This window comes from Ascaphus truei, chromosome 13 (assembly GCF_040206685.1).
Source record: "Ascaphus truei isolate aAscTru1 chromosome 13, aAscTru1.hap1, whole genome shotgun sequence".
NCBI lineage: Eukaryota > Metazoa > Chordata > Amphibia > Anura > Ascaphidae > Ascaphus > Ascaphus truei.
Genome location: NC_134495.1, coordinates 3,452,402 through 3,480,248, shown reverse-complemented (window position 1 = coordinate 3,480,248; position 27,847 = coordinate 3,452,402). Strand labels below are relative to the sequence as shown.

General features: G+C 49.8%; 1 protein-coding gene across 2 annotated transcripts; it reads right to left on the bottom strand.

Moving 5' to 3' along the window:
* Nucleotides 1-496: 496 nt before the first annotated feature.
* FBXO21 (F-box protein 21) lies at nt 497-27,172 on the bottom strand. 2 transcript variants are annotated; one of them, XM_075568106.1, is made up of 12 exons: nt 26,816-27,172; nt 25,997-26,132; nt 25,704-25,798; nt 24,709-24,830; nt 23,484-23,630; nt 20,684-20,826; nt 17,860-17,996; nt 9,689-9,865; nt 8,179-8,311; nt 4,859-5,043; nt 3,878-4,035; nt 497-2,508 (listed from the first exon to the last, which is right to left on the bottom strand). In XM_075568106.1, exons 1-12 carry the CDS (start codon nt 27,157-27,159, stop codon nt 2,312-2,314), a joined length of 1,974 nt encoding a protein of 657 aa, XP_075424221.1. In that variant the 5' UTR covers nt 27,160-27,172; the 3' UTR covers nt 497-2,311. The 2 variants fall into 2 exon arrangements, with proteins under 2 accessions (XP_075424221.1, XP_075424222.1); XM_075568107.1 differs by having other exon boundaries at nt 9,689-9,862.
* Between the last annotated feature and the right edge of the window lie 675 nt (nt 27,173-27,847).

The window sequence follows — 27,847 nt, the reverse complement described above, 5'->3', positions numbered from 1 at the left end:
CAGAGGCAGCAGGAAAGAGAGACACCCTAATTGCGGTGGAAATGCTGGGGAGAGCGAGTGGGAATTTTCCCCGTTTTTATTTTTAACTATTTGAATACAATAATCTGCACCATCACAGGGGTGTGTGGCTACATCTGCGCAGGTGCGCACACACGCGCTTTTACCATATTAGATCCAGGGGGTTCATGCAAAGCTTACCCGCAGAAAGGCCAAGATCCGGGCATGACCCATTAAGAAATTATCACTTACAATCACGCAGAGAATTCTTGTCCCGGAAAACAATATGGCCCAGCACACAAACCCATGACATCATTGGAAGATTGCGTCTCTCTATAGGCGACAGCCCAACTATATTTGTGTTTTTGCATTAAAAAAACCCCCAGCATAGTCTAATAGCTTGTCCATCAGGGCTTCCTCTGCAGTGTAAATAACTCTTATTAACCCAGCCTCCTACATCAGAATATAACAGGACAATAAGACCAAACAGCAGATGCGCTCAGGGGTAAGAAACAGTTACACCGTGGCGTTTATTTTTCTTGTGTGTCCATTAAGACACAAATCAGCTTTCAGCAACCCAATCATTTCCAATGCAAAACCTCTCCGTCTGAGCTGGGAGGTTAACATAATGAAACCTTATATCGGCTCCATCATTATACAGATTGCCGGAATATAGGTGAGCAATATGCTGTATTCTCCTGAACGTGTCCCACGCAGGCGTTACGTTGGTGAGAGGACCTGCACCTGTGCCACAGTTAATTAAAAGGGCAATTTATGCAGCACACATTTTTTGGAACCAGCGAGAGCCGCCTGCAGCTGAACAAAGTACATGTCTGCTCCGGGAGTCTCTGGTTCCTGAGATGGTTCAGACCCCTTGAGGGGAAACAAAATTGCCGTTTAAATCTTGCGGGCCCGGCAAGCCAAAAGGAAGCTGCAACATCAGGCACTGCGGCTTCCTATCGGCCAGACATTTAAATCCCAGCGGGCAACCAGGAAGTAATACTGGTGACTACTCCAGGGGGGCCCGGGGCTGAAAAGAATGTGGCTCAGCTCAGGAGGATCCCCCAAACGCAATAATCCTGTTGATAAAATTATGCAATAATGGGTGAAAATGGCAGAGGTTACTGTCTGGAGTGATATGTTTTTGTTGAAACCACAATAAATTATTTCTAAACGGTTTTGGTCCAGCTTCTATTATTGGGTCGCAATGTTCTGCAATTTTCACCCATTTTTTACATATCCATCTACCGGCTGGAGCACGCTTTCATCAGGACTGGCATTAGCTGCATCAGGACTGGCATTAGCTGCACCGCAGATGGACACGGACACTCTTCAGCGGTCTTTTTTCTGCTTATTTCCTGTGTGACACACTGGCCAGTGTGTGACAGCCGGACATTTGGGGGTTGTGGGCTTTGGGTCGGGCTGATGGTCCCTGCGCGGCTCACCTTGCAGTGGGTCCCTCAGCGCCGTTTTTTCCCTTCCCTCCCCCGTTCTCTCCCTACCTGTTATCTGTCCACACTGCATCATTGGCCCGCGATTGAAGGCTTAATTTGGGCAGCTTTTACACCGTTTCTGGCATTGTCGCTCTAAGACCTTCTTCTAAAAGGGATTATTTACAGCAGACATGCTCCCTCTTTCTATAACCGCGAGTACCGGATTGGGATCAGTCCCCACACCCCACTGGTAATAAAATGAGTCAGTTTCAGCAGAATTACGGCTTTGAGCTTCCTCTAGGACTAACGTTTAGCATCATTTCCTGTGATCGAGGAGGGATTCCTTCACCTGAAAAAGATCGTACGGTGATACGAAGAATCTCCATATACTTCCACCGCCCACATCGCCCCACTCGCCCCACCACTCGAGCACGTGCTATGTCTACTGTGTTTATTTTCTGTCTGCTGTACTCTTATCCATATTAAATGGGTGGATAAAATGGATGTCAGCAGCTACAATTGGGCTAAAGTCTCATGCGGTGTATGAATAGAGGACTTTGGCACGGGAGAACGCTGCATATGGGATATAGGAGCAGTGGCGTGGTTTGGAATATACACAACACCGGAGTATTGCGTGGCACGAGATGCAGAGACCATTATGTGCCACATCAATACATCAGGGCTTGTTCCCCGCCCTGCGCTGTTCTGAGAACGCAAAGTGCTTCATTAAGTTTAATTGGCACAAATATCACTAGTATTGGCATTAGCTCCATTAACCCTTTGAACTCTGTCTAGAGGCTTGACCTTGCAGGCGCCCACAGAAGCAAAGGGTTTACATGAAACAGGGAGTAAAGGAACCGCTTTCTCTGTGAGCGCGCAGCTCACGATTCATTCTGCGGATCGACCGTTTGTCCGGCTGCAATCTTCTGGATGGTAGAGACGGTGGCCTCGGTGTCTTCTGGGTATCGGATCTGCAGCTCTTCATTCCCAAGGTAGTGAGTGACCGCAAACTCGGAGAAGTAAAGGCCGATTTCGGGGTGCAGGATTTCCGCTGGGGCAGGATGATGCTCGAGGTTCTCTGGGATTACAGAGGGAAGAAGTCAGCTGGGAACAGTTTAAAGAAGCAGAAATAAAACTATTTCAATGCACGGCCTTTAAAATATCCCGCTCCCCTGTCCTCTCCCCGGTTCCTTTCTTACCCCCGATATTCTACTGTAGGGATAGCTTTATTTGAGAATCGGGGCCGTCCGTCTGTTAAAGCGGATATTTATATGGAGGTGGTTATTGAGTGGGCTGAGGGCCCAAGCGGTGGGCGAGTGGGCTGAGGCCCAAAGAGTCTTAAGGGGTTGTTTTTTGCGGGGGGCTGCACACCAATCTGGTACGCAGATCACAGACACAAGGGACATTGCGTTCTATTGCAGGACAAGGTCAGTTATTGCTCGAGAATCAACGCTAACAGTTTTTGACTATTCTACTAAAATGATAAAATGTGATGCGTGTTTATCCGGGTTGCTCACCCCCCCTTACCTCTAGATGCACTATATTACGAAGAGTTATATATGTTTAAATGTTCCCTCGTTAAATAAATTCCTTCCAAGTCCTTAAGTTGTTATACTTTGAGCAAGTTATAGTGAAGGTGTGATCAGGAGGGTGGGGGCGGGGTGTACGGGGTGGGAGGGCGGGGTGTACGGGGTGGGAGGGCGGGGTGAGACATCAGGACGCCCCCAGAAGGGCCATATGCCCTGGGAGGGCCGAGTGTAAAACATGGTGTTTATAACATTTTGTATGATATGCAACGTGACTGTTGTGTTTGTAAGGAATGCGACACAAAATGTTTCCCCCCTTCCCCTTTTTTTCCCATTTATGTTTGAAAAATCTAATAAAAATATAAGTTTAAATTTTTTTAAATATTCCGCTCGTTCACATGAACGCAAAGCAGCACCAGAAAGCGGGCACATGGCACAGGCCGCAGAACACATCGCTGCCGTGTATATATTACCCCGTGTTACAGAGTAACAAGAAAGATAAAACAAACAAACAGCAGCAAAACTGCAGAGTAATTCATAAGAGGAATGACAGTAAATAGTGTAAACCGTCTTGAAGTAGGATAACTAATTAGTTATAAAACTAATATATAAATGACTAATTAGTTATCCTACTTCAAGACAGTTTAGACCATTTACAGTCATTCTTCTTGTGTGTTTCTCTGCCGTTTTGCCGCTGTGATTGGGTGTGAAAGCCTCCGTCTGCTGCCTACAAATTCCCCTTCCATTCCATGCCTTGCTCGCCAATCTAGGACAGATCAAACCTCCTGCTCTGGCTCTTTTCCCTTGGGTGGGACCTCAAATCCATCCTATCGTAAATCCGTTCTCGGGGCAGAGCACGGCCCACCAGCTACTACATAATGACGTTGCGTTGGCGTGCAGCGAGTATTTTCCCACGCTCACCTTGCGCTCCGTATCGGCAGGATCCGTCTTCTACTAGCACGTTGTAAAAAGGCTGTTTGGCTCCGTGCGGGAGGTTGTGTACTCCCATGTTCCTTATCCAGTCTGTCCCCATCATGCAGACAGGGTCCCAGCCATAAACCACGCAGCTGTAATGGTATCTAAACAATAAGACATCAAACGTGGGCTGGAAGAGCAGATAAGCAGTTAGACCTTTGCAGAGGATGAACCAGAGTCTCCTTTTGACCTTGGACAAAGCTCTGTTCCTCAAGAACTAGAGTTAACTCTTTTGGGCTGGGATTCATAACCCCTCCAAAAATTCCACGTAGAGCGTAGAATAAAAAGCGATTGGAATAAAATGATTAATCCAGAGCACCAGAAACTCACAACGGAGAAACAGTTTTACAGCGACACGTGGGGAAGAAATAGGATAATATCAAGTTCTCCATTAGATCCATGTTACACACACAATATTTCCTATTGCAAGCCATTACCACAACTTCTTTTAAATCACATTTTAACAAACCTTAAAAAAAAAAAATATATATATTTATTATATTCAAATATGATGGCATGAGAATAAATGGTTCTGTTACCTTTATGTATAAAATCATGTTTTTTCTGGCAAAATGTTCAGCGTCTGATTATTTAAGAATAATAACAGAATGTCGGATGTTTTCCTTGCGACCCTTTCCTGGTGGGATTGCATGGCTGAGGGCCACAGACAGCAGCTGAATAAACAAATTCAACAACCCCAGTAATCTAGACACCGGCACCAAACGTGAGTCCTGCTCTATTACCTAGAACAGGGCGCTCAACTCCTCAACCCCATCCCCCAAACCCCTCCCCCCCCGCCCCCCAACAGGTCACATTTTAGGAATACCCCAGCTTCAACACAGGTGCTGAAGCAGAGATATCCTGAAAACCTGACCTGTTGGGGGGTCCTGAGGGCTGCCGGTGACTGGCTCCTCTCCCTTCTCCTACCTCTTGTGCCTCATGATCAGCCCGATGGAGTAGTGGACTTCCTGCTCTTCAGATCGCAGCTTCACCTTGGGCCCGTAGCCCTGTTTTTTCCTCTCAATATGCTCTAGGGTGTGTTGGACCAGGTAACCCACAGCCCCGTGCTGGGAGGGGTCCAACACCTGGATGTGCTGTAGAATATCCAAGACCTGCAGAGCAGGGAGAGATTACTTTAGGGTTCTCATCACTTCCAAGGAGCAGCACGCTCCCACAGAGCAACATTCCAGTAACCAAACCCAGTGTGCAGTGCGGCTTTGTGCCTCTCTCAGCGTGCGCGCAAGTCTCTCCCTCGGTGCGCAAGTCTCTCCCTCGGTGCGCAAGTCTCTCCCTCGGTGTGCAAGTCTCTCCCTCGGCGTGCGCGCTAGTCTCTCCCTCGGCGTGTGCATGTGTTTATGTATATTTCCAGAGGTAATAGTAAGAAGTAGTCCTTGGAACGGAACATGCTCAGCGTAGAGCAATAATGGAGGCACTGAAAATAAATGTAGTGTCCTTACGATGCAGCAGAGAGAGAAACAGCGAGAAAACACACGGGCGTCTTTAGTAGGTAGCACCGCAAAGTGTCCTATGGCTGCGTCCAGGGTTGCAGCAGCCGTACAGAGGCGCGCTGAGGGAAAGCGGGTGCTTTCCCTGGCCTTGGTTAGCGCGCCGTCCGGGGGCGTGTCGGGGGGCGGGCTAGTGACGTCACGGAGCTAGTTCGCCCTCATTGGGCGAACCGCTCACGTGACCGGCCCTGCGCTCCCTTGAGCGCTTGAATTTAAAATTCTCATAAGACCCACGCTTCCGCACGCTTGCGGAAGCGTGCGCGAGCCCCTGCTAAAGCCGCTCTCATTGCGGCTGCAGGGGCTCACTGGTAAGCGCTAGCGCGCCTCAGCACGGGTTAGCGCCTAAGCACTGACCATGCCCGAGGCCTATGGCTTATAGCTCGCTTTGTAACACCGACGTCAAAAATAACTCCAGGCTTCAAACTCAGGATGTAAGTATGCTGCCTCCTGGGGAAACATGACCAGTCGCTAGCTGCCGAGGTTTCCGGGGTAAACTTCCAGACTTTCCCGAGGATTCACGTTCAACAGTTCCCTGTCCCAATTCTGTGCACAGAACTCGCACGATCTGCGACTGCGAAGGCGCGTCTCAAACTCGATCTGCGACTGCGAAGGCGCGTCTCAAACTCGATCTGCGACTGCGAAGGCGCGTCTCAAACTCGATCTGCGACTGCGAAGGCGCGTCTCAAACTCGATCTGCGACTGCGAGGGCGCGTCTCAAACTCGATCTGCGACTGCGAGGGCGCGTCTCAAACTCGATCTGCGACTGCGAGGACGCGTCTCAAACTCGATCTGCGACTGCGAGGACGCGTCTCAAACTCGATCTGCGACTGCGAGGGCGCGTCTCAAACTCGATCTGCGACTGCGAGGGCGCGTCTCAAACTCGATCTGCGACTGCGAGGGCGCGTCTCAAACTCGATCTGCGACTGCGAGGGCGCGTCTCAAACTCGATCTGCGACTGCGAAGGCGCGTCTCAAACTCGATCTGCGACTGCGAGGGCGCGTCTCAAACTGATGCTACAGAAGAATGGTCATTTTTTAAAATCTTATCTTGGTAATTACGGTAATGCAGATTTATATCAAAAGTGCAACTTCCAATTTTTTAGAATTAGTGGGCAACATGCGGCCCTCAGGAGCCTCACCAGCAGCCCCCCAACCGCGGGCTGCTCCAGCAGCCCCCCAACCGCGGGCGGCTCCAGCAGCCCCCCAACCGCGGGCGGCTCCAGCAGCCCCCCAACCGCGGGCGGCTCCAGCAGCCCCCCAACCGCGGGCGGCTCCAGCAGCCCCCCAACCGCGGGCGGCTCCAGCAGCCCCTCTCCCCAGTGCAGAGTGGAGACGTTGTTGTTATGCATTGTAGCTGCTGCCCACTCCCTCAGCTGCTTAATGACAATGCTCTCTCCTCGCGCGCGCTGGGCAATGCTGCCCCGCTCTCCTCCCGCGCGCTGGGCAATGCTGCCCCGCTCTCCTCCCGCGCGCTGGGCAATGCTGCCCCGCTCTCCTCCCGCGCGCTGGGCAATGCTGCCCCGCTCTCCTCCCGCGCGCTGGGCAATGCTGCCCCGCTCTCCTCCCGCGCGCTGGGCAATGCTGCCCCGCTCTCCTCCCGCGCGCTGGGCAATGCTGCCCCGCTCTCCTCCCGCGCGCTGGGCAATACTGCCCCGCTATCCCGCGCGCGCTGGGCAATACTCCCCCGCTCTCCTCCCGCGCGCTGGGCAATACTGCCCCGCTCTCCTCGCGCGCGCTGGGCAATGCTGCCCCGCTCTCCTCCCGCGCGCTGGGCAATGCTGCCCCGCTCTCCTCCCGCGCGCTGGGCAATGCTGCCCCGCTCTCCTCCCGCGCGCTGGGCAATGCTGCCCCGCTCTCCTCCCGCGCGCTGGGCAATGCTGCCCCGCTCTCCTCCCGCGCGCTGGGCAATGCTGCCCCGCTCTCCTCCCGCGCGCTGGGCAATACTGCCCCGCTATCCCGCGCGCGCTGGGCAATACTCCCCCGCTCTCCTCCCGCGCGCTGGGCAATACTGCCCCGCTCTCCTCCCGCGTGCTGGGCAATACTGCCCCGCTCTCCTCGCGCGCGCTGGGCAATGCTGCCCCGCTCTCCTCCCGCGCGCTGGGCAATGCTGCCCCGCTCTCCTCCCGCGCTCTGGGCAATGCTGCCCCGCTCTCCTCCCGCATGCTGGGCACTACTGCCCCGCTCTCCTCCCGCATGCTGGGCAATGCTGCCCCGCTCTCCTCCCGCATGCTGGGCACTACTGAATGCTTGGAACTCCCTTCTGTTGTTGTTGATAAAACACACGTCTGGTTTTTAGCGGCACTGCGAGTTATTATTCCATACTCCAGCACAGTATACTCGTTACGTATTTCTTTAGAGTCACACTCTTATTCCGCTGCAAAGTGGAACTGCACCGTACAGCCCTGTGTGCAATGTCCCAGGTTTGTTTACTACCGTTTAGTAAATTCCCCTTGAAAATGAATTCAGTGAACGAAGTCATTATCCCGCAAGAATTCAAATTGCGCTACATTTGCAGCAAACTTTCAGAGCTGATGCAAACCTGATTTGGATGTTTAATGTGGTTCACAGAAAACAAACCATCTTGTTTGTAGCACTAGTTACATGGTTTGCCATGTACAGCCACTTAGTAACTTCCCCTTTTACAAGGTTTATTTGATATAGTGGTCAGGGACGTTAACCCTGCCCTGTGACATCCCCTGGTCAGCCCTTGTCCTTGCTTTGTGCATGCTCGGGACACACATACCTTTTCAGGCCAGATGCCCAGGTGGAAGTACAGCCGTGCCTGGAGAAGTAGGTGCTGCACATTGTCAGGGTACATAGCCAGATACAGGTCCAGGGAGTCTCTGAGCAGCATGTAACACTGGTCTCTGCTCTCCCTAACAGACATGACACGCAGAAACAGGGGGGGAGGGGAAAGCATGTTACACTGGTCTCTGCTCTCCCTAACAGACATGACACGCAGAAACAGGGGGGGAGGGGAAAGCATGTTACACTGGAAGACAATTCATGGTCATATTTAGGTTGAACATGACCACCCCAAAGAAGACGGATTTATTGCGAGGTGCGCAGAATTGTTCTTCCTTTTCATGGTGCTGTGTTACTCAGGAATTACACAGGGATCCCATTATTTCTCTTCCCCAACATGTATACGGAGATCGATGCATAATAATATCCTGGCTTGCAAGCACTTCTAAATACTTCTTTATTAAGGAATTGCCTATATTTGTCCCATTTAGTTTGTAGGTAGCATGCTAATTTTTGCTTTTAGAAATGTATAACCATATTTGACAAAGTTTCCAGTTTAACTAAAACCTTGTGCAGAAAATGGATATCCTGCTGAGTGTATAACCTTCCATCATTCAGTGTCATCCGCAAAGCACCAACAGTTTGCTCTCCAACCCTCCCTCAGGCCCTTATTAACAGGTTACAAAGCAGTGGGCCTCGTACGGGACCTCCAGGCCTTCCAATCACAAGTCTAACCCCATCAGAAGAGGTTCGATGTATTCCAACACCTTGCTTCCGTTCTCACTCCAGGTGCAAATAGTGGCCCCCAGACCAATCTCCTCTTGTAAAGTAATCTGGTGTCTCACTGTATCAAAAACTTTAGCAAAATACACACGCCCAGATATATTTACACAAAATGCATACCTGAATCTTATCCCAGGACAAACATTTTACAAATAAATTAACCCCTGAAGTGCCCCATACACTTCACGAATGGCGGCACCCAGGAGGCCCTCCTAACGTGCTCTTTACGTCACTCACTATTTCGGACGCATTTGCGATCAGGTCTCTGGGAACCGCAAACTAAACATTGACATCCATGGAAGCAGGATGCAACCGCGTGTGCAATCACGTGACCGCGTGTGCAATCATGTGACCGCTAGTGCCGACAGGTTTGTGGCCATGTAGGTGGCAGGACCCTCGGGCACTGAAGAGGGGTTAATAAACGTTCACGTAGCTTCCCCACAATGGATGTCAGGCTTACAGGGCTGTAGTTCCCTGGTTTTGATCTAGCTCCCTCTTTAAATAAAGACACCACGTCTGTTTACACCAATCTTCTGGCACCGAGGCTGTGGAAAGGAGTCCTTGAATAGTGAGTGGTGATGACGGAGCGGCTTTGGTGGATATATACCTTCAGGGCGTTATTTACATGTATTGTTTTATAGTTCCTTTGACACTTCTTCCTGAGTAACCTGAATGTTAATGTGAAGGTTGTGGTTTCCTTTTGCTGATAGTAACATGATTCCTACCTCTTCCCGAGGTTGAGAAGGTTCCCCACCATGCGCTGCATGACGTCCTTTGTGCTGACGGTCCCATAGAACTCCTCTGTTACATGGTGTCCAATCAGGCACTCGCACTCCTTCACAGTCAGGTGTCTGCCAGCTCCGAACGCATCCACATACACATAGTCAGAGATGTCTGAGCTGCTGGGGAGAGGAAACACAGCAAGAGCTGCACCAATACTACCAAAAACAATTCAATCCCACTTATAAAACATACACGCGCAGCACGCGCACGCACACAGCACACAGCGCGCAGCACACAGCACGCAGCGCGCAGCACACACACACACACGCAGCACACACACGCAGCACACACACACACGCAGCACACACACACACGCAGCACACACACACACACGCAGCACACACACACACACGCAGCACACACACACACACGCAGCACACACACACACACGCAGCACACACACACACACACACACACACGCAGCACACACACACACACGCAGCACACACACACACACGCAGCACACACACACACACGCAGCACACACACACACACGCAGCACACACACACACACGCAGCACACACACACACGCAGCACACACACACACGCAGCACACACACACACACGCAGCACACACACACACGCAGCACACACACACACGCAGCACACACACACGCAGCACACACACACGCAGCACACACACACACGCAGCACACACACACGCAGCACACACACACACACGCAGCACACACACACACACGCAGCACACACACACACACGCAGCACACACACGCAGCACACACACGCAGCACACACACGCAGCACACACACGCAGCACACACACGCAGCACACACACGCAGCACACACACGCAGCACACACACGCAGCACACACACGCAGCACACACACGCAGCACACACACGCAGCACACACACGCAGCACACACACACACACGCAGCACACACACGCAGCACACACACACGCAGCGCACACACACGCAGCGCACACACACACACACGCAGCGCACACACACGCAGCACACACACGCAGCACACACAGCACACAGCACACACACACGCAGCGCACACACACACGCAGCGCACACATACGCAGCGCACACACACGCAGCGCACACACACGCAGCACGCACACACACGCAGCACACACAGCACACACAGCACACACACGCAGCACACACAGCACACACACGCAGCACACACGCAGCACACACGCAGCACACACACACACACACGCAGCACACGCAGCACACACACACACGCAGCACACACACACACGCAGCACACACACACACGCAGCACACACACGCAACACACACACGCAGCACACACACACACGCAGCACACACACACACGCAGCACACACACACACGCAGCACACACACACACGCAGCACACACACACACGCAGCACACACACACACGCAGCACACACACACACGCAGCACACACACACACGCAGCACACACACACACGCAGCACACACACACACGCAGCACACACACACACGCAGCACACACACACACGCAGCACACACACACACGCAGCACACACACACACGCAGCACACACACACGCAGCACACACACACGCAGCACACACACACGCAGCACACACACACGCAGCACACACACACACGCAGCACACACACACACGCAGCACACACACACACACACACGCAGCACACACACACACACGCAGCACACACACACACACGCAGCACACACACACACACGCAGCACACACACACGCAGCACACACACACACACGCAGCACACACACACACACGCAGCACACACACACACACACGCAGCACACACACGCAGCACACACACACACACGCAGCACACACACACACACGCAGCACACACACACACACGCAGCACACACACACACACGCAGCACACACACACACACGCAGCACACACACACACACGCAGCACACACACACACACGCAGCACACACACACACACGCAGCACACACACACACGCAGCACACACACACACGCAGCACACACACACACGCAGCACACACACACACGCAGCACACACACACACGCAGCACACACACACACGCAGCACACACACACGCAGCACACACACACGCAGCACACACACACACGCAGCACACACACACACGCAGCACACACACACACGCAGCACACACACACACGCAGCACACACACACGCAGCACACACACACGCAGCACACACACACACACACGCAGCACACACACACACGCAGCGCGCGCACACACACACGCATTCTAAGGCAATTTACCATGTAAATCAGCAGCACAATTGGGCAAAGTAACAATGAGTAAAGGGAACCCTTTATAAAAATAAAAAAGGATTGTTGGGAAAACAATGAGGAAACAGAGAGAGTCTCTAGTTATAGCAGAGAATACGCAACTATGTGCACTAAGTATGGAAGAGGAGCCTCTTCCCTAAATGCCCTGCAGGGAAATGAGGTCTCCTTTATACATGGTCCCTCCCCTGGATTAGGGGGCCCCCATTACATATGTTGCAGTGGTTTTATTAATGGTGCAAAGTGTTGATACCCCATTTGTTACAATGTTGCCAATGGCCCAATAAACTAACACCTTTAATACATTTTTGATTGAGCCTTATCCTTTTTTCCAAGCAGCGCACCACTCATTTCTTCCCCCGCGGGATCCACTTCTCGTCTTCTGCAGTTACTGCTCATAGTTCTGTCTTATCTGCTAGAACTAGAGAGACTCAGTGTTTCCTCTTTTCCCCCCAGTAACAGATTTGTTAGTTTTTTGTCATTGTTCCACTTTAAAGGACTCGCTTTACTCAGACGTGATGTTGCTTAGCATGGTAACCGCGCCTTCAATTACTAACGTGTGGGAGGTACAGGGGACAATCTTATGTTTTGTTTCCGTTTTATGTGTGGCGTCACTGAACTCTGTACAATGACGTCATTGCGCCGACAGCCGGAGAATCACAGGCTGCTGGACTTGTTACAAAAGGGACACAGGAAGTACTTGGACGCACCCGGTGTGCGGATCCCCATAACCGCTTTTTTGGAACGCCATATTGGATATTCTTGAGGGGGGATATCATGTAACTGAGACACTATGTGAGTGCACAAAAACTTGACATTGTTCATCATAACTGCTGTGACGTAGCACTCAGTGCTGTGATACGTAGCACTCGCTGCTGTGATACGTAGCACTCGCTGCTGTGATACGTAGCACTCGCTGCTGTGATACGTAGCACTCGCTGCTGTGATACGTAGCACTCGCTGCTGTGATACGTAGCACTCGCTGCTGTGATACGTAGCACTCGCTGCTGTGATACGTAGCACTCGCTGCTGTGATACGTAGCACTCGCTGCTGTGATACGTAGCACTCGCTGCTGTGATACGTAGCACTCGCTGCTGTGATACGTAGCACTCGCTGCTGTGATACGTAGCACTCGCTGCTGTGATACGTAGCACTCGCTGCTGTGATACGTAGCACTCGCTGCTGTGATACGTAGCACTCGCTGCTGTGATACGTAGCACTCGCTGCTGTGATACGTAGCACTCGCTGCTGTGATACGTAGCACTCGCTGCTGTGATACGTAGCACTCGCTGCTGTGATACGTAGCACTCGCTGCTGTGATACGTAGCACTCGCTGCTGTGATACGTAGCACTCGCTGCTGTGATACGTAGCACTCGCTGCTGTGATACGTAGCACTCGCTGCTGTGATACGTAGCACTCGCTGCTGTGATACGTAGCACTCGCTGCTGTGATACGTAGCACTCGCTGCTGTGATACGTAGCACTCGCTGCTGTGATACGTAGCACTCGCTGCTGTGATACGTAGCACTCGCTGCTGTGATACGTAGCACTCGCTGCTGTGATACGTAGCACTCGCTGCTGTGATACGTAGCACTCGCTGCTGTGATACGTAGCACTCGCTGCTGTGATACGTAGCACTCGCTGCTGTGATACGTAGCACTCGCTGCTGTGATACGTAGCACTCGCTGCTGTGATACGTAGCACTCGCTGCTGTGATACGTAGCACTCGCTGCTGTGATACGTAGCACTCGCTGCTGTGATACGTAGCACTCGCTGCTGTGATACGTAGCACTCGCTGCTGTGATACGTAGCACTCGCTGCTGTGATACGTAGCACTCGCTGCTGTGATACGTAGCACTCGCTGCTGTGATACGTAGCACTCGCTGCTGTGATACGTAGCACTCGCTGCTGTGATACGTAGCACTCGCTGCTGTGATACGTAGCACTCGCTGCTGTGATACGTAGCACTCGCTGCTGTGATACGTAGCACTCGCTGCTGTGATACGTAGCACTCGCTGCTGTGATACGTAGCACTCGCTGCTGTGATACGTAGCACTCGCTGCTGTGATACGTAGCACTCGCTGCTGTGATACGTAGCACTCGCTGCTGTGATACGTAGCACTCGCTGCTGTGATACGTAGCACTCGCTGCTGTGATACGTAGCACTCGCTGCTGTGATACGTAGCACTCGCTGCTGTGATACGTAGCACTCGCTGCTGTGATACGTAGCACTCGCTGCTGTGATACGTAGCACTCGCTGCTGTGATACGTAGCACTCGCTGCTGTGATACGTAGCACTCGCTGCTGTGATACGTAGCACTCGCTGCTGTGATACGTAGCACTCGCTGCTGTGATACGTAGCACTCGCTGCTGTGATACGTAGCACTCGCTGCTGTGATACGTAGCACTCGCTGCTGTGATACGTAGCACTCGCTGCTGTGATACGTAGCACTCGCTGCTGTGATACGTAGCACTCGCTGCTGTGATACGTAGCACTCGCTGCTGTGATACGTAGCACTCGCTGCTGTGATACGTAGCACTCGCTGCTGTGATACGTAGCACTCGCTGCTGTGATACGTAGCACTCGCTGCTGTGATACGTAGCACTCGCTGCTGTGATACGTAGCACTCGCTGCTGTGATACGTAGCACTCGCTGCTGTGATACGTAGCACTCGCTGCTGTGATACGTAGCACTCGCTGCTGTGATACGTAGCACTCGCTGCTGTGATACGTAGCACTCGCTGCTGTGATACGTAGCACTCGCTGCTGTGATACGTAGCACTCGCTGCTGTGATACGTAGCACTCGCTGCTGTGATACGTAGCACTCGCTGCTGTGATACGTAGCACTCGCTGCTGTGATACGTAGCACTCGCTGCTGTGATACGTAGCACTCGCTGCTGTGATACGTAGCACTCGCTGCTGTGATACGTAGCACTCGCTGCTGTGATACGTAGCACTCGCTGCTGTGATACGTAGCACTCGCTGCTGTGATACGTAGCACTCGCTGCTGTGATACGTAGCACTCGCTGCTGTGATACGTAGCACTCGCTGCTGTGATACGTAGCACTCGCTGCTGTGATACGTAGCACTCGCTGCTGTGATACGTAGCACTCGCTGCTGTGATACGTAGCACTCGCTGCTGTGATACGTAGCACTCGCTGCTGTGATACGTAGCACTCGCTGCTGTGATACGTAGCACTCGCTGCTGTGATACGTAGCACTCGCTGCTGTGATACGTAGCACTCGCTGCTGTGATACGTAGCACTCGCTGCTGTGATACGTAGCACTCGCTGCTGTGATACGTAGCACTCGCTGCTGTGATACGTAGCACTCGCTGCTGTGATACGTAGCACTCGCTGCTGTGATACGTAGCACTCGCTGCTGTGATACGTAGCACTCGCTGCTGTGATACGTAGCACTCGCTGCTGTGATACGTAGCACTCGCTGCTGTGATACGTAGCACTCGCTGCTGTGATACGTAGCACTCGCTGCTGTGATACGTAGCACTCGCTGCTGTGATACGTAGCACTCGCTGCTGTGATACGTAGCACTCGCTGCTGTGATACGTAGCACTCGCTGCTGTGATACGTAGCACTCGCTGCTGTGATACGTAGCACTCGCTGCTGTGATACGTAGCACTCGCTGCTGTGATACGTAGCACTCGCTGCTGTGATACGTAGCACTCGCTGCTGTGATACGTAGCACTCGCTGCTGTGATACGTAGCACTCGCTGCTGTGATACGTAGCACTCGCTGCTGTGATACGTAGCACTCGCTGCTGTGATACGTAGCACTCGCTGCTGTGATACGTAGCACTCGCTGCTGTGATACGTAGCACTCGCTGCTGTGATACGTAGCACTCGCTGCTGTGATACGTAGCACTCGCTGCTGTGATACGTAGCACTCGCTGCTGTGATACGTAGCACTCGCTGCTGTGATACGTAGCACTCGCTGCTGTGATACGTAGCACTCGCTGCTGTGATACGTAGCACTCGCTGCTGTGATACGTAGCACTCGCTGCTGTGATACGTAGCACTCGCTGCTGTGATACGTAGCACTCGCTGCTGTGATACGTAGCACTCGCTGCTGTGATACGTAGCACTCGCTGCTGTGATACGTAGCACTCGCTGCTGTGATACGTAGCACTCGCTGCTGTGATACGTAGCACTCGCTGCTGTGATACGTAGCACTCGCTGCTGTGATACGTAGCACTCGCTGCTGTGATACGTAGCACTCGCTGCTGTGATACGTAGCACTCGCTGCTGTGATACGTAGCACTCGCTGCTGTGATACGTAGCACTCGCTGCTGTGATACGTAGCACTCGCTGCTGTGATACGTAGCACTCGCTGCTGTGATACGTAGCACTCGCTGCTGTGATACGTAGCACTCGCTGCTGTGATACGTAGCACTCGCTGCTGTGATACGTAGCACTCGCTGCTGTGATACGTAGCACTCGCTGCTGTGATACGTAGCACTCGCTGCTGTGATACGTAGCACTCGCTGCTGTGATACGTAGCACTCGCTGCTGTGATACGTAGCACTCGCTGCTGTGATACGTAGCACTCGCTGCTGTGATACGTAGCACTCGCTGCTGTGATACGTAGCACTCGCTGCTGTGATACGTAGCACTCGCTGCTGTGATACGTAGCACTCGCTGCTGTGATACGTAGCACTCGCTGCTGTGATACGTAGCACTCGCTGCTGTGATACGTAGCACTCGCTGCTGTGATACGTAGCACTCGCTGCTGTGATACGTAGCACTCGCTGCTGTGATACATAGCACTCGCTGCTGTGATACATAGCACTCACTGCTGTGATACATAGCACTCACTGCTGTGATACATAGCACTCACTGCTGTGATACATAGCACTCACTGCTGTGATACAGCACTCACTGCTGTGATACATAGCACTCACTGCTGTGATACAGCACTCACTGCTGTGATACAGCACTCACTGCTGTGATACAGCACTCACTGCTGTGATACAGCACTCACTGCTGTGATACAGCACTCACTGCTGTGATACAGCACTCACTGCTGTGATACAGCACTCACTGCTGTAAAACATACAAACGCTCTCACTACAGCCTTACAGTGCTCTAAAATACAACTCTACTATACCTAAGCATGGTAAAATACCACACACAGGGGCTACTATCTCACATGGAAGTCCTGTGCAGTCTCTGGTCACCTAAGCAGCAGTAACACTTACTTTGCAACGATTAGTTACATTGTTGTGCATGTGGTTTTGGCTTGAAACCGCCAAGCTGCTAGAAAGCAATACTGTACCTTATATTTATGGGGCTAGATGAGCAAAGGCAGAAATATCTTGCAAGCTGCAGCAATACTAATACCTTGTCTCTCTGCATCCAGCAAGGCCTACTGGGCATCTCCTATTGGTAGGCTAAAGAGAGACAGCGGTTACTTTGCCAGTCAAGCGCATTTCCTTTCAAGCGACACTCCAGTGTTTCTAAAATGCCGGAACCGTTGGCCCAACATCCTGGGACCCCCGGGTTCTCTCCCGCACCAGGAAGCATATGTGCCAACAGGCACAAAATGGCGGCAGGGTCAGGGCTCGGGCCAGTAACCCATAGAAAAGCAGCAACATTCTCGGGAGATTACGTTGCGGCTTTCTGTTTGTTACCCAGCGGCCACGTTTGTTTTTTTGTATCAATACCGGCGCACACACAAAAAGTACAAATATCTGAGAAACTCTGGGGTCCCCAGATGCCGAGGAACCATGGAAGAGCTCTGGGGTGCTTCTCTGAAGGAACGTACGGCACCCCACATGTGAACGTCCCACCGCCCACCTCCTGTATAGATATAGGAAGTAGGAGCACTTACCCTTCCTGGCCTTGGCACCACCTAAGCAGGAAGTGGCTGGGAAAGTTGACTGGCTCGAGTCGTACACCCAGCCGTTCAGCGAGAGTTAAATACAGCACCGAGAGGCTGATCGGGATGCCGGTCTTACGGATCAGAACCTGGAGGGAGAAATCAAGCAGGTTACATTGGACTGCCTTCTGCTACTGCAACATTGAAAACAGGCCCAGTTCCGCTGCACGTTGTTCCATAAAGAATACAGATGTAGCGGGTAACATTTTTACGTCAACTAACACAGTATATCCTGTTGCAATGTACATTTATGGGACCTTACCACAATGCCCCAGAAGGGACAATGAAGTCTGCTATTATGTATACACATAAAACCCAAGTCTCAAAAACAAAATACAGGCGGTCCTCAGTTATCTACCGGAATCCATCCCGCAAACCGCCGTCGGATAGCGGATCCAATGTTAATCTGCGGCGCTGAGTCGGATACTCCGTTCGGATGTCGGATAATGCGTTCAGCAGAATGCATTATCTGGCGTCAGATAAGCCGTTCGGCGGATCATGAGGACCACCTGTACATGCAACTCCCTACATGGAAAACCAAATGGATTATTCAAACGAAAGTATAGCTGGGCTTTAAAAAGCTCATGCTCTATGGCAGCGGTGCGCAAACTGGGGGTCGCGCCCCCCTGGGGGGGGCGCAAGATTGTTTAGGGGGGGCGCAGGAAGCAGCGGCGATATTGCCAGTAGCAGAGGAAAAAAAGCCGTCTGCAGCTGCAATTTTTCTTTTGGCCATTAGGTGGCGCTGTGCTACAGTACACAGCAGCATTTCCTTGCTTCCTGTATCAGCAGCGTGTGTGACATGGGGAGAAGGGGTGAGTGAGACTGGCACATGGGGGGTGAGTGAGACTGGCACATGGGGGGTGAGTGAGACTGGCACATGGGGGGTGAGTGAGACTGGCACATGGGGGGTGAGTGAGACTGGCACATGGGGGGTGAGTGAGACTGGCACATGGGGGGGAATGAGACTGGGACATGGGGGGGAGTGAGACTGGGACATGGGGGGGAGTGAGACTGGGACATGGGGGGGTGGGAGAGTGAGACTGGGACATGGGGGGGTGGGAGAGTGAGACTGGGACATGGGGGGTGGGAGAGTGAGACTGGGACATGGGGGAGTGAGTGTGAGACTGTGGCATGGGGAGGGTGTGAGTGGCATGAGGGGGGTGAGAGTGAGATGGGGAGGAGGGTGAGAGTGAGTATGACATGGGGAGGGGGGGTGAAAGAGCTACATGGGGATGGGGATGAGAGAGACACTGGCAGGAGGGAGAGAGACACACAATGGCTGGAGGGAGAGTGTGAGAGAGACACCGGGTGGAGGGAGAAACAATAGCTGGTTGGAGAGTGCAAGAGAGACACTGGAGGGAGGGAGAGGCAATGGCTGGAGGGAGAGGCAATGGCTGGAATGAGAGTGAGAGACAATGGAGGGAGGGAGACACTAGGGGGAGGGAGAAAGAGAGAGAGACACACGGGGAGGGAAAGAGAGCTGAGGGGAGGGATAGAGAGGGACTGGAGGGGGAGTGAGAAATACAGGGAGTTGGAGAGATTGGAAGAGGAGTGTGAGACTGGAAGAGGGGAGAGAGTGAGAGACAATGGGTGGAGGGAGAAAGAGACACACTGGCTGGAGGGAAAGAGAGTTGGGGGGATGGAGGGGGAGACACTGAGGGGAGGAATAGAAAGGGACTGGAGGGGGAGTGAGAAATACAGGGAGAGGGAGAGACTGGAAGAGGGGAGAGAGGTCCTGAGAGGTTCTAATGTGGCGGGAAGAGAGAGATTAATAATACAGCAGAAATGGGAACGCTATTAGACAAATATTATAATATTTATTTTTAAGTTATGTAGTTTCAGCTATAAATACTTTTTTTGTAGACGCGTGGCGGGGGCGTTACAAAGCTGGTTCGCCCTCAATGGCTGAACCAGCTCACGTGCACTGACGTCATGTGATTTTGATTACATAAGGCAGGGGGGGCCCGAGAAATTTTATGGATTAAAAGGGGGGCTCGGCATAAAAAGTTTGCTCACCCCTGCTCTATGGCATGGTCTGAGCATTTGCCCTTTTCTTAGTATATGAGTAGGACATATATAAAAACACAACGAAAATGAATAGCAGTCAGTGGAGGGGGAGAGAATAAAGAGAAAGGAGAGAGAACAGGACTGTAAAGCGAGATAGTGTATAGGACTGTATACAGGCATACCCCGCTTTAAGTACACTCACTTTAAGTACACTCGCGATTAAGTACATATCGCCCAATAGGCAAACGGCAGCTCACGCATGCTCCTGTCATCACGTCCTGAACAGCAATACCGGCTCCATACATGTACCAAAGCTGTGCGCAAGCGGGGAGACTATAGAGCATGTTACAAATGTGTTATTTACATCAGTTATGCACGTATATGACGATTGCAGTACAGTACATGCATCGATAAGTGGGGAAAAGGTAGCGCTTCACTTTAAGTACATTTTCGTTTTACATACATGCTCCGGTCCCATTGCGTACGTTAATGCGGGGTATGCCTGTAGTGAGGTTACAAAGGCAGCAGTTCTGCTTCACAGAACAAACCAGAACACTGGGTCTCCTATGACTGGAGTATGAGGCTGCAGGACCGTCTTATGGTAAATGTTCTGTCTACTATAACTAAAGAAAAGACCGTGTCTCCCACTATACACAGGCAGAGGGGAGATAGGACAACAGCAGGGATTGGGAATGAGTTGATGTGCCTACCCACAGGCGAACGGTCGGTTGGTTAGTCGAGATGCTCTAACCGCTTGGCTTTCCCATACCTGATGGATATAGGAGTTCAGGGAGTTATAATAGTCTTCCTCATTGCCCTTGAACTTCAGCTGAACAAAAAGGACATGATTCAGGGCATCCAGAGCCTGTCCCTGCAGCTCCACATCTTCAATATGAAAAGCACCACCTGCAGCTGGTAACAAAGCAACAACATCAGCTTCCCAGGCACAGGGGCCGAAATAACAGTGTCCAGCGTCTGAACAACATCAGCTTCCCAGGCACAGGGGCTGAAATAACAGTGTCCAGCATCTGAACAACATCAGCTTCCCAGGCACAGGGGCTGAAATAACAGTGTCCAGCATCTGAACAACATCAGCTTCCCAGGCACAGGGGCTGAAATAACAGTGTCCAGCGTCTGAACAACATCAGCTTCCCAGGCACAGGGGCTGAAATAACAGTGTCCAGCGTCTGAACAACATCAGCTTCCCAGGCACAGGGGCTGAAATAACAGTGTCCAGCGTCTGAACAACATCAGCTTCCCAGGCACAGGGGCTGAAATAACAGTGTCCAGCGTCTGAACAACATCAGCTTCCCAGGCACAGGGGCTGAAATAACAGTGTCCAGCGTCTGAACAACATCAGCTTCCCAGGCACAGGGGCTGAAATAACAGTGTCCAGCGTCTGAACAACATCAGCTTCCCAGGCACAGGGGCTGAAATAACAGTGTCCAGCGTCTGAACAACATCAGCTTCCCAGGCACAGGGGCTGATATAACAGTGTCCAGCGTCTGAACAACACACGTTTCACAGAGTCCTTCTTTAAATTGTGGGCAATTTGCACAGCTGGTACAGTAACTCTGCAAAAACGGAGTCTGATCCTTCAAGTACCACACGTGGGCATCACTCCAGCTGACTGCAGTGTCGTACAGTATACTTCTTAGGATCAGTGCATTAGCCTGATATATAAACGGACACAATTAGATTTCATATAGAGCCACTTACCATTTGGTGCTAGAGTTGCAAACACATTAGGAGTTATTATAACACTACAGAAAGCACATCCTGAGCCTGATAAACCGTGTGGTGTTTGCCTGCGCAATGTCTCATCTTAGGCAATGCAAATAGGAGCCTGCAAGCTGTGCGCATGTTTTTCACCATCATTTAATTGCAAATGTGGGGTCTCATTGTGTGTGTGTGTGTGTGTGTGTGTATACATATTATATATATATGCGAAATATTGAGATATAATATAGGAGATTGCAAATAAACAGGATGTATTACGATTACATGAGATAAAAAATTATGTTTAATAAATACAAATGTAATCAATATATAAGGAAATCAATCTACAAAAAACATTGGATAATAAAGGAATCCATATTTATACAACATAAAATGGTACCGAAAATGTTATTACAATTGTAATAATGTATTACCAGGAATACTATAAACATATGGAAGCTAAATGGGCTGTAATAAAAACATAAAATGGTAAGACAACTAGACCATAACAAAAACAAAGGATGTGTTTTGTATATTTATTTAAAAAACATTTCTATTTCATTCATATTTTACATTGATCTAAAGAAAATGACCTGCGTTGTTTCCCAAGCTTCAGAACAGGTGGGAGCTGTTATTGCTAGCTGCGTGGTTAAGGTGGACTTTCCCTCCTGAGCTCCCTCTGGTGGCCGGAACAGTCCTTGGCTAATGGAGCGATACTGTATATACTGTACAAGGTTTGAGTCCGGGACGGGAGTTCTCAATGTAAATATTAGGTTGGTTGCTGACCTCTGGGGCAAGCCCAGGATTTTTACGGGGAGGGGGGGAGTTCCAAATGCAGAATTCAGGGATAAAGATGTGAGCACAGATTTAAGCAGATGTTACATCCCATATATTACAAAAAAAGGTGCCAAACTCCAGAGACTTACCCACATCCAAACTCCCTGAGTGGTAACCAGAACCCCCCCCCCCATCCCTCCAAATGCACCACTGGCTGAGAGTATCTCCATCTATATACTTCTAGGGGCTGAAATAACTAAACCATAGTTTGTTTTAAACATCGCTGATGATACACTGACAAAACACTTAGAACATTGGCTTGAATCTAAGGTTTCAAACCATTTTGAATACTTATCAGTCTTAAATATGGTCAAGATTTACTAAACAATGCTAAACTGTTTGGAATCTTGTGATGGACCCTAGGCTCAATTAAGCCTTAGTGCCACCGAACGCATGTGGCCATTAATGCCTCTTGGCTTTGAAATGTAAAAGATAATTTACACATAATCACTTCTAATTCTATTGTTTTTGATTAAATCCATTAAGATCTATAAGGATCATTACGATAGGGCTATGTTATTGTCCAATCTGATCATTTGGGGAAGTTCTGTGGATATTGACTTAAATGCTTAAATTAAGCCCATCTGCAATTAATCTGTATTTAAACTTGTACCTGGTATGTTTGTGATGATTGGAACCCCTCTTTTAAATTAAGCCCATCTGCGAATAATAATTATTGTTTGTTCTTGTATAGTGCTGCTAGTTTTACGTAGCGCGTTACAGAGACATTTTGCAGGCACAGGTCCCTGCCCCGCAGAGCTTACAATCTAAGTTTTTGGTGCCTAAGGCACAGGGAGATAAAGTGACTTGCCCAAGGTCACAAGGAGCCAACACCGGGAATTGAACCAGGTTCCCCTGCCTCAAACTCTGTGTCTTTACTCACTTCTCTCTGGGTACGCTTTATTGGGAAGGCCAAAATAAATATATCAGTATCAAAAATGTGGCAGGAGGAAGCCCAGAAAAGCTTATAGTTAGGAATGAGTTTGAATGACCCTGGGGTTTTCCTTACATACCTGCCTGCTGTGACAAGCTTGGGTGCCTGCTATTCCTCACGCGCAATACAGCGTTCACACTTGTCAGGATCGCCTCTAACTGCGCCTGAACACTCCCAAGGCACACGTCTGTTAGCGGGTTACAGTACTGGTCAATCAGAACCGCACCTGGCAGAAGGAGCAAACGAGGGATTTGTAAACTTCTCCTATATAGGGAACTGAAAATGACATTCACAATGGTAAGGGCATGGACAAAAAGCTTGGAAGCAACACAACTCAATACCCACAAGCTCTCCCGCAGAACACGGGTCCTTTATCTATAGTATGGTGACATCCGCCAGGATTACAGTCTCCAGCATCCCCTGCTAAGTAAGGTGAGGAGTCTTAACGACTCAGGATCCAGTTGTTGGCCTAAGTTATTTATCTACGATTACAGGGTTTTTTAAATCGCAGTATTACAAGAGAGGGTAATGGGACTGTAGTTAGGTTCACTGCGTGATAGTATTCAGTGTGTTAAAAAAAGAAAAAGCTGGGGGTCCCCTTAATAATATTAACATTGTAATGTTACTGGCTTCAGGATCTTGCATGGCTAAAAATCTCCACATCTATATGACATACTGTACGTAGAGACATGTGACCGAGTCTCTGGGTTATTGTTCCCGCTGGGTATCGATGCTAAACCCAATCAGAAACTGAAATTATTCCCAATATCCACATCCCTGATGAAGATGTTATTAACCAGAATTCCACCAGATTAGAAACATCAGGTGTGACTTTGTCCGAGCGGTCTCTCCTACGATCAACATGGCCTAACGGCCGTGGTCAATTTAAGAGGTTGCATCTGGATTATTGAAGCCTTATTTACCAAAATACAACATAGGCATTTTGAAATATGAATTCAGTGCGTTTGTAACATGTCAGCTGAGACTGGGAAGGGGTTTCATTTCGTCTGGCTGTGTTCCCTTTTGTCTGATATCAGTGTGTTTAATAAGAGTTTGCAAAGGTAAAACGCCAGTCCCTTCTCCTCCCTTATCTCTACGAGCTCTCTAACAGGGGCAGTATGATCTAAAGAAGAAGGTTCCTCAGGCTTTCCAAGTAACAGGTACCCCCGCGGGGTAGGCACTCAATGGAGTCCTGAGGTACCATTCCTCCTGTTTGAGAGGGTAGCGTTTACACTCCTTGCTCCTGTAAACTGCCAAAATAGGGGGGAAACCCACACACAAGACAGTGTTGGCACAGAACCCACCTTCTAAGAGTGCCTGCTGATCAGTAGGGCGCTGGAGAAATGCCTTCATGCTGCGTATAATCGCCTGCTGGCGCATGAAATACAGGAGCTTCTTTGCGTAATACTTCAGTGTCAAACACTTCCTGCAGGAAAATGGCTTTAGAAAAGTGTTTTTCAACACGGGTTCATAGGAACCTGTGCGTTCCCCGCGCTTCCCTAAAAGGTTCGCTGTCATTTTCAGGTCATTTTAAAATGGTACCAAATACAGTAGAATTTACAATGCATCTGATCTCAGACACACTATTAGAGGGGGTTGGGGTTCCTTATAATGCATCTGATCTCAGACACGCTATTAGAGAGGGTTGGGGTTCCTTACAATGCATCTGATCTCAGACGCGCTATTAGAGGGGGTCTGGGTTTCTTAATGGAAAAAAAAGGTATTTACCCACATGTAGAATCTGTTGTGTGCATAAAGTCTACTGTACTTTGTACCTAGGTGTGCCAATAACAAATCCCCACACAATATTAAGAAATGTATTGTGATTATGACACCAATTGTGATCATATCTGTTCTACAAAAGAAAAAAAAAACTGTTCTACTTGGTTTGACACTTTTTTCACAATAAAATGTTAAGATTAATAAATCGGAAGGTATTGTGTTATTTTTATTACAAATAATTTACAATTTTAAATAAATTAATCACTTTCCCAGTAACACTAGAGGTTAGACTACGGATGGGATTAGGAGGAAGGGTGCAAAGACACGGCCAAGCCATTCTCTGGAGATGGGGCAGTACTGCTATCATTAACTGTCCCCAAAATGTTACTCATTCCCACAACAGACATATCATAAAAATATTTTAAAATTCAATAAAATCGACTGCTGGTCATTGTTTATTATTGCAATATAACTATCATATCGGTGTATCACCCAACTCTGCTTGGTTGACTGAGGGTTACAAGACCGTTTGCAATAACATACAGAGATGACCTACACGGGTGCTACTGTATCTCACCCGCTTTCAATATCCAGGATGGTCATTAACTCATCTTCAAAAAAATGTGCTGGGTAATCCAGAGCCTCAATATCACTGAAGCCGTCACAAGGGACCTGCTGAGACAGATCGACAAGCAATTAACGGCATAAAAGCCTTCGGATGTTTCTCTGGGATAAATATACGGCTGTATTTTGTCCCAAAACTGAACACAGTTTGTACCAAAGAAACACGGATATACGAGCCGTAAAGATACAGGTATCAAGCAGACCAGACTCAGAAGCATGTTGTACGGGGAATCAAGACGGACTCACACGCTCGGAAAAGAACCGCTTGCAGAAGGACGACACAATCCTTTGCGCTTCTATTCCAGCATTGTGCCGCAGTTTATATTTCTCCAGCCAATCCACACTATCCGCGTGGCTGCAATGCTTCATCATCGAAGGCCACCTGCGCGACAGAATATAGACAGCTCAACTTAAAGCAGCGATCGCCAACGCTTTCCTTTCTTTTCTTCATTAACCCCCCCTCCCCCCATTTGTTTTTTCGGAACGGGAATCTGGGTGTCCCTTGGAGCTGAGCCGTGCTATTCTCAACCCAAGCGACCCCTTGATTTTCAAGATACCGAGCAGTGACGTTTCCAAGTTTAAATCTCCCACCGAGGGAAACAAAAGAGTAGCTAGTTCTTGAGCCAATCGGAAGCTGCAATGTCATTGGATTGTGACTTCCTATTGGACAGTCATTTAAAATCGCCTTTGAAAGCCAGAAAGTAGTACCAGGAACTGCACCGGTACGTATCTCTGGCACTGGGGAGTCCCAGAAACCATTTCCGTATTGTGTTTTTTATGTGAAATCTAATACATTTTTGTTTAATTTTGGTAAACCTGTGTGCTCCTTTAGGGACTCTTTCTTACACTATATATATATATATATATATATATATATATATATATATATTCACACCTATCTATATCTATAAAACAGACACCTCTGACCCAGACACACACCTGTCCCTGAGACACACACACCTGTCCCTGAGACACACACACCTGTCCCTGAGACACACACACCTGTCCCTGAGACACAAACACCTGACACTGACACAGACACACCTGACACAGACACACACACACCTGTGTCCGAGCTGCCGCCGCCACACCTGCCCGCGCGCCGCGCACACCTCCCGCAGCCGCCTGCACGTGCACATGACGCTGATGATGTCTGTGTGTCCCAGATCCCCGGAGCACAGGATCAGTTCCAGCAGCTCTCCAGGGAGATCCAGCAGCTCTCCTGGAAGATCCAGCCGCTCTCCGGAGGGATCCATCAGCTCTCCGGGGGGATCCAGCCGCTCCCGGCGTCCGGATACCTCCCCCTCCGCGGGAGGAGCAGTCAGCCCCCGCCCCGGGGAGGCCTGCGTCTCTCCCGGGGTATCCCGCCGCACACCACCTCCTTTCGCTGCCGCCATGGGCGCCGCCATCTTCCCCTGTGCACATCTGCGGCGTCACGTGCGCGACTTTGTCGCTCTGAATGACATCATTCACAGTGTGTATACACACCCCACACATTATATATGAACACAGACACACACAGACACACACAGACACACACAGACACACACAGACACACACAGACACACACAGACACACACAGACACACACAGACACACACTATATAAATATATGTGCACATACACATACATACTACACCTATTATATATGAATATATATGCACATACACACATACATGCTACACCTATTATATATGAATATATATATATATGCACATACACACATACATGCTACACCTATTATATATGAATATATATGCACATACACACATACATACTACACCTATTATATATGAATATATATGCACATACACACATACATACTACACCTATTATATATGAATATATATGCACATACACACATACATACTACACCTATTATATATGAATATATATATGTACATACACACATACATACTACACCTATTATATATGAATATATATGCACATACACACACACTACACCTATTATATATGAATATATTTGCACAGTAGCGGGTATTGCGATTATCCATCCTTTAGCCATTTTGAATAAGTTGATGATTCAGGTGTAATGTGATCACGTATTCCGTAGGGTAGATGATGAATTCAACAGCCT

What these genes read in the sequence shown, in the direction of transcription:
- FBXO21 (XM_075568106.1), bottom strand. Translation starts at nt 27,159, where the DNA reads ATGGCGGCGCCCATGGCGGCAGCGAAAGGAGGTGGTGTGCGGCGGGAT. An exon ending in AGCGGTTCTTTTCCGAGCGT is followed by an intron (nt 25,799 to 25,996) that starts GTGAGTCCGTCT and finishes CTGTCTCAGCAG; the next exon opens with GTCCCTTGTGACGGCTTCAG. An exon ending in CTTCTCAACCTCGGGAAGAG is followed by an intron (nt 8,312 to 9,688) that starts GTAGGAATCATG and finishes CATGTCTGTTAG; the next exon opens with GGAGAGCAGAGACCAGTGTT.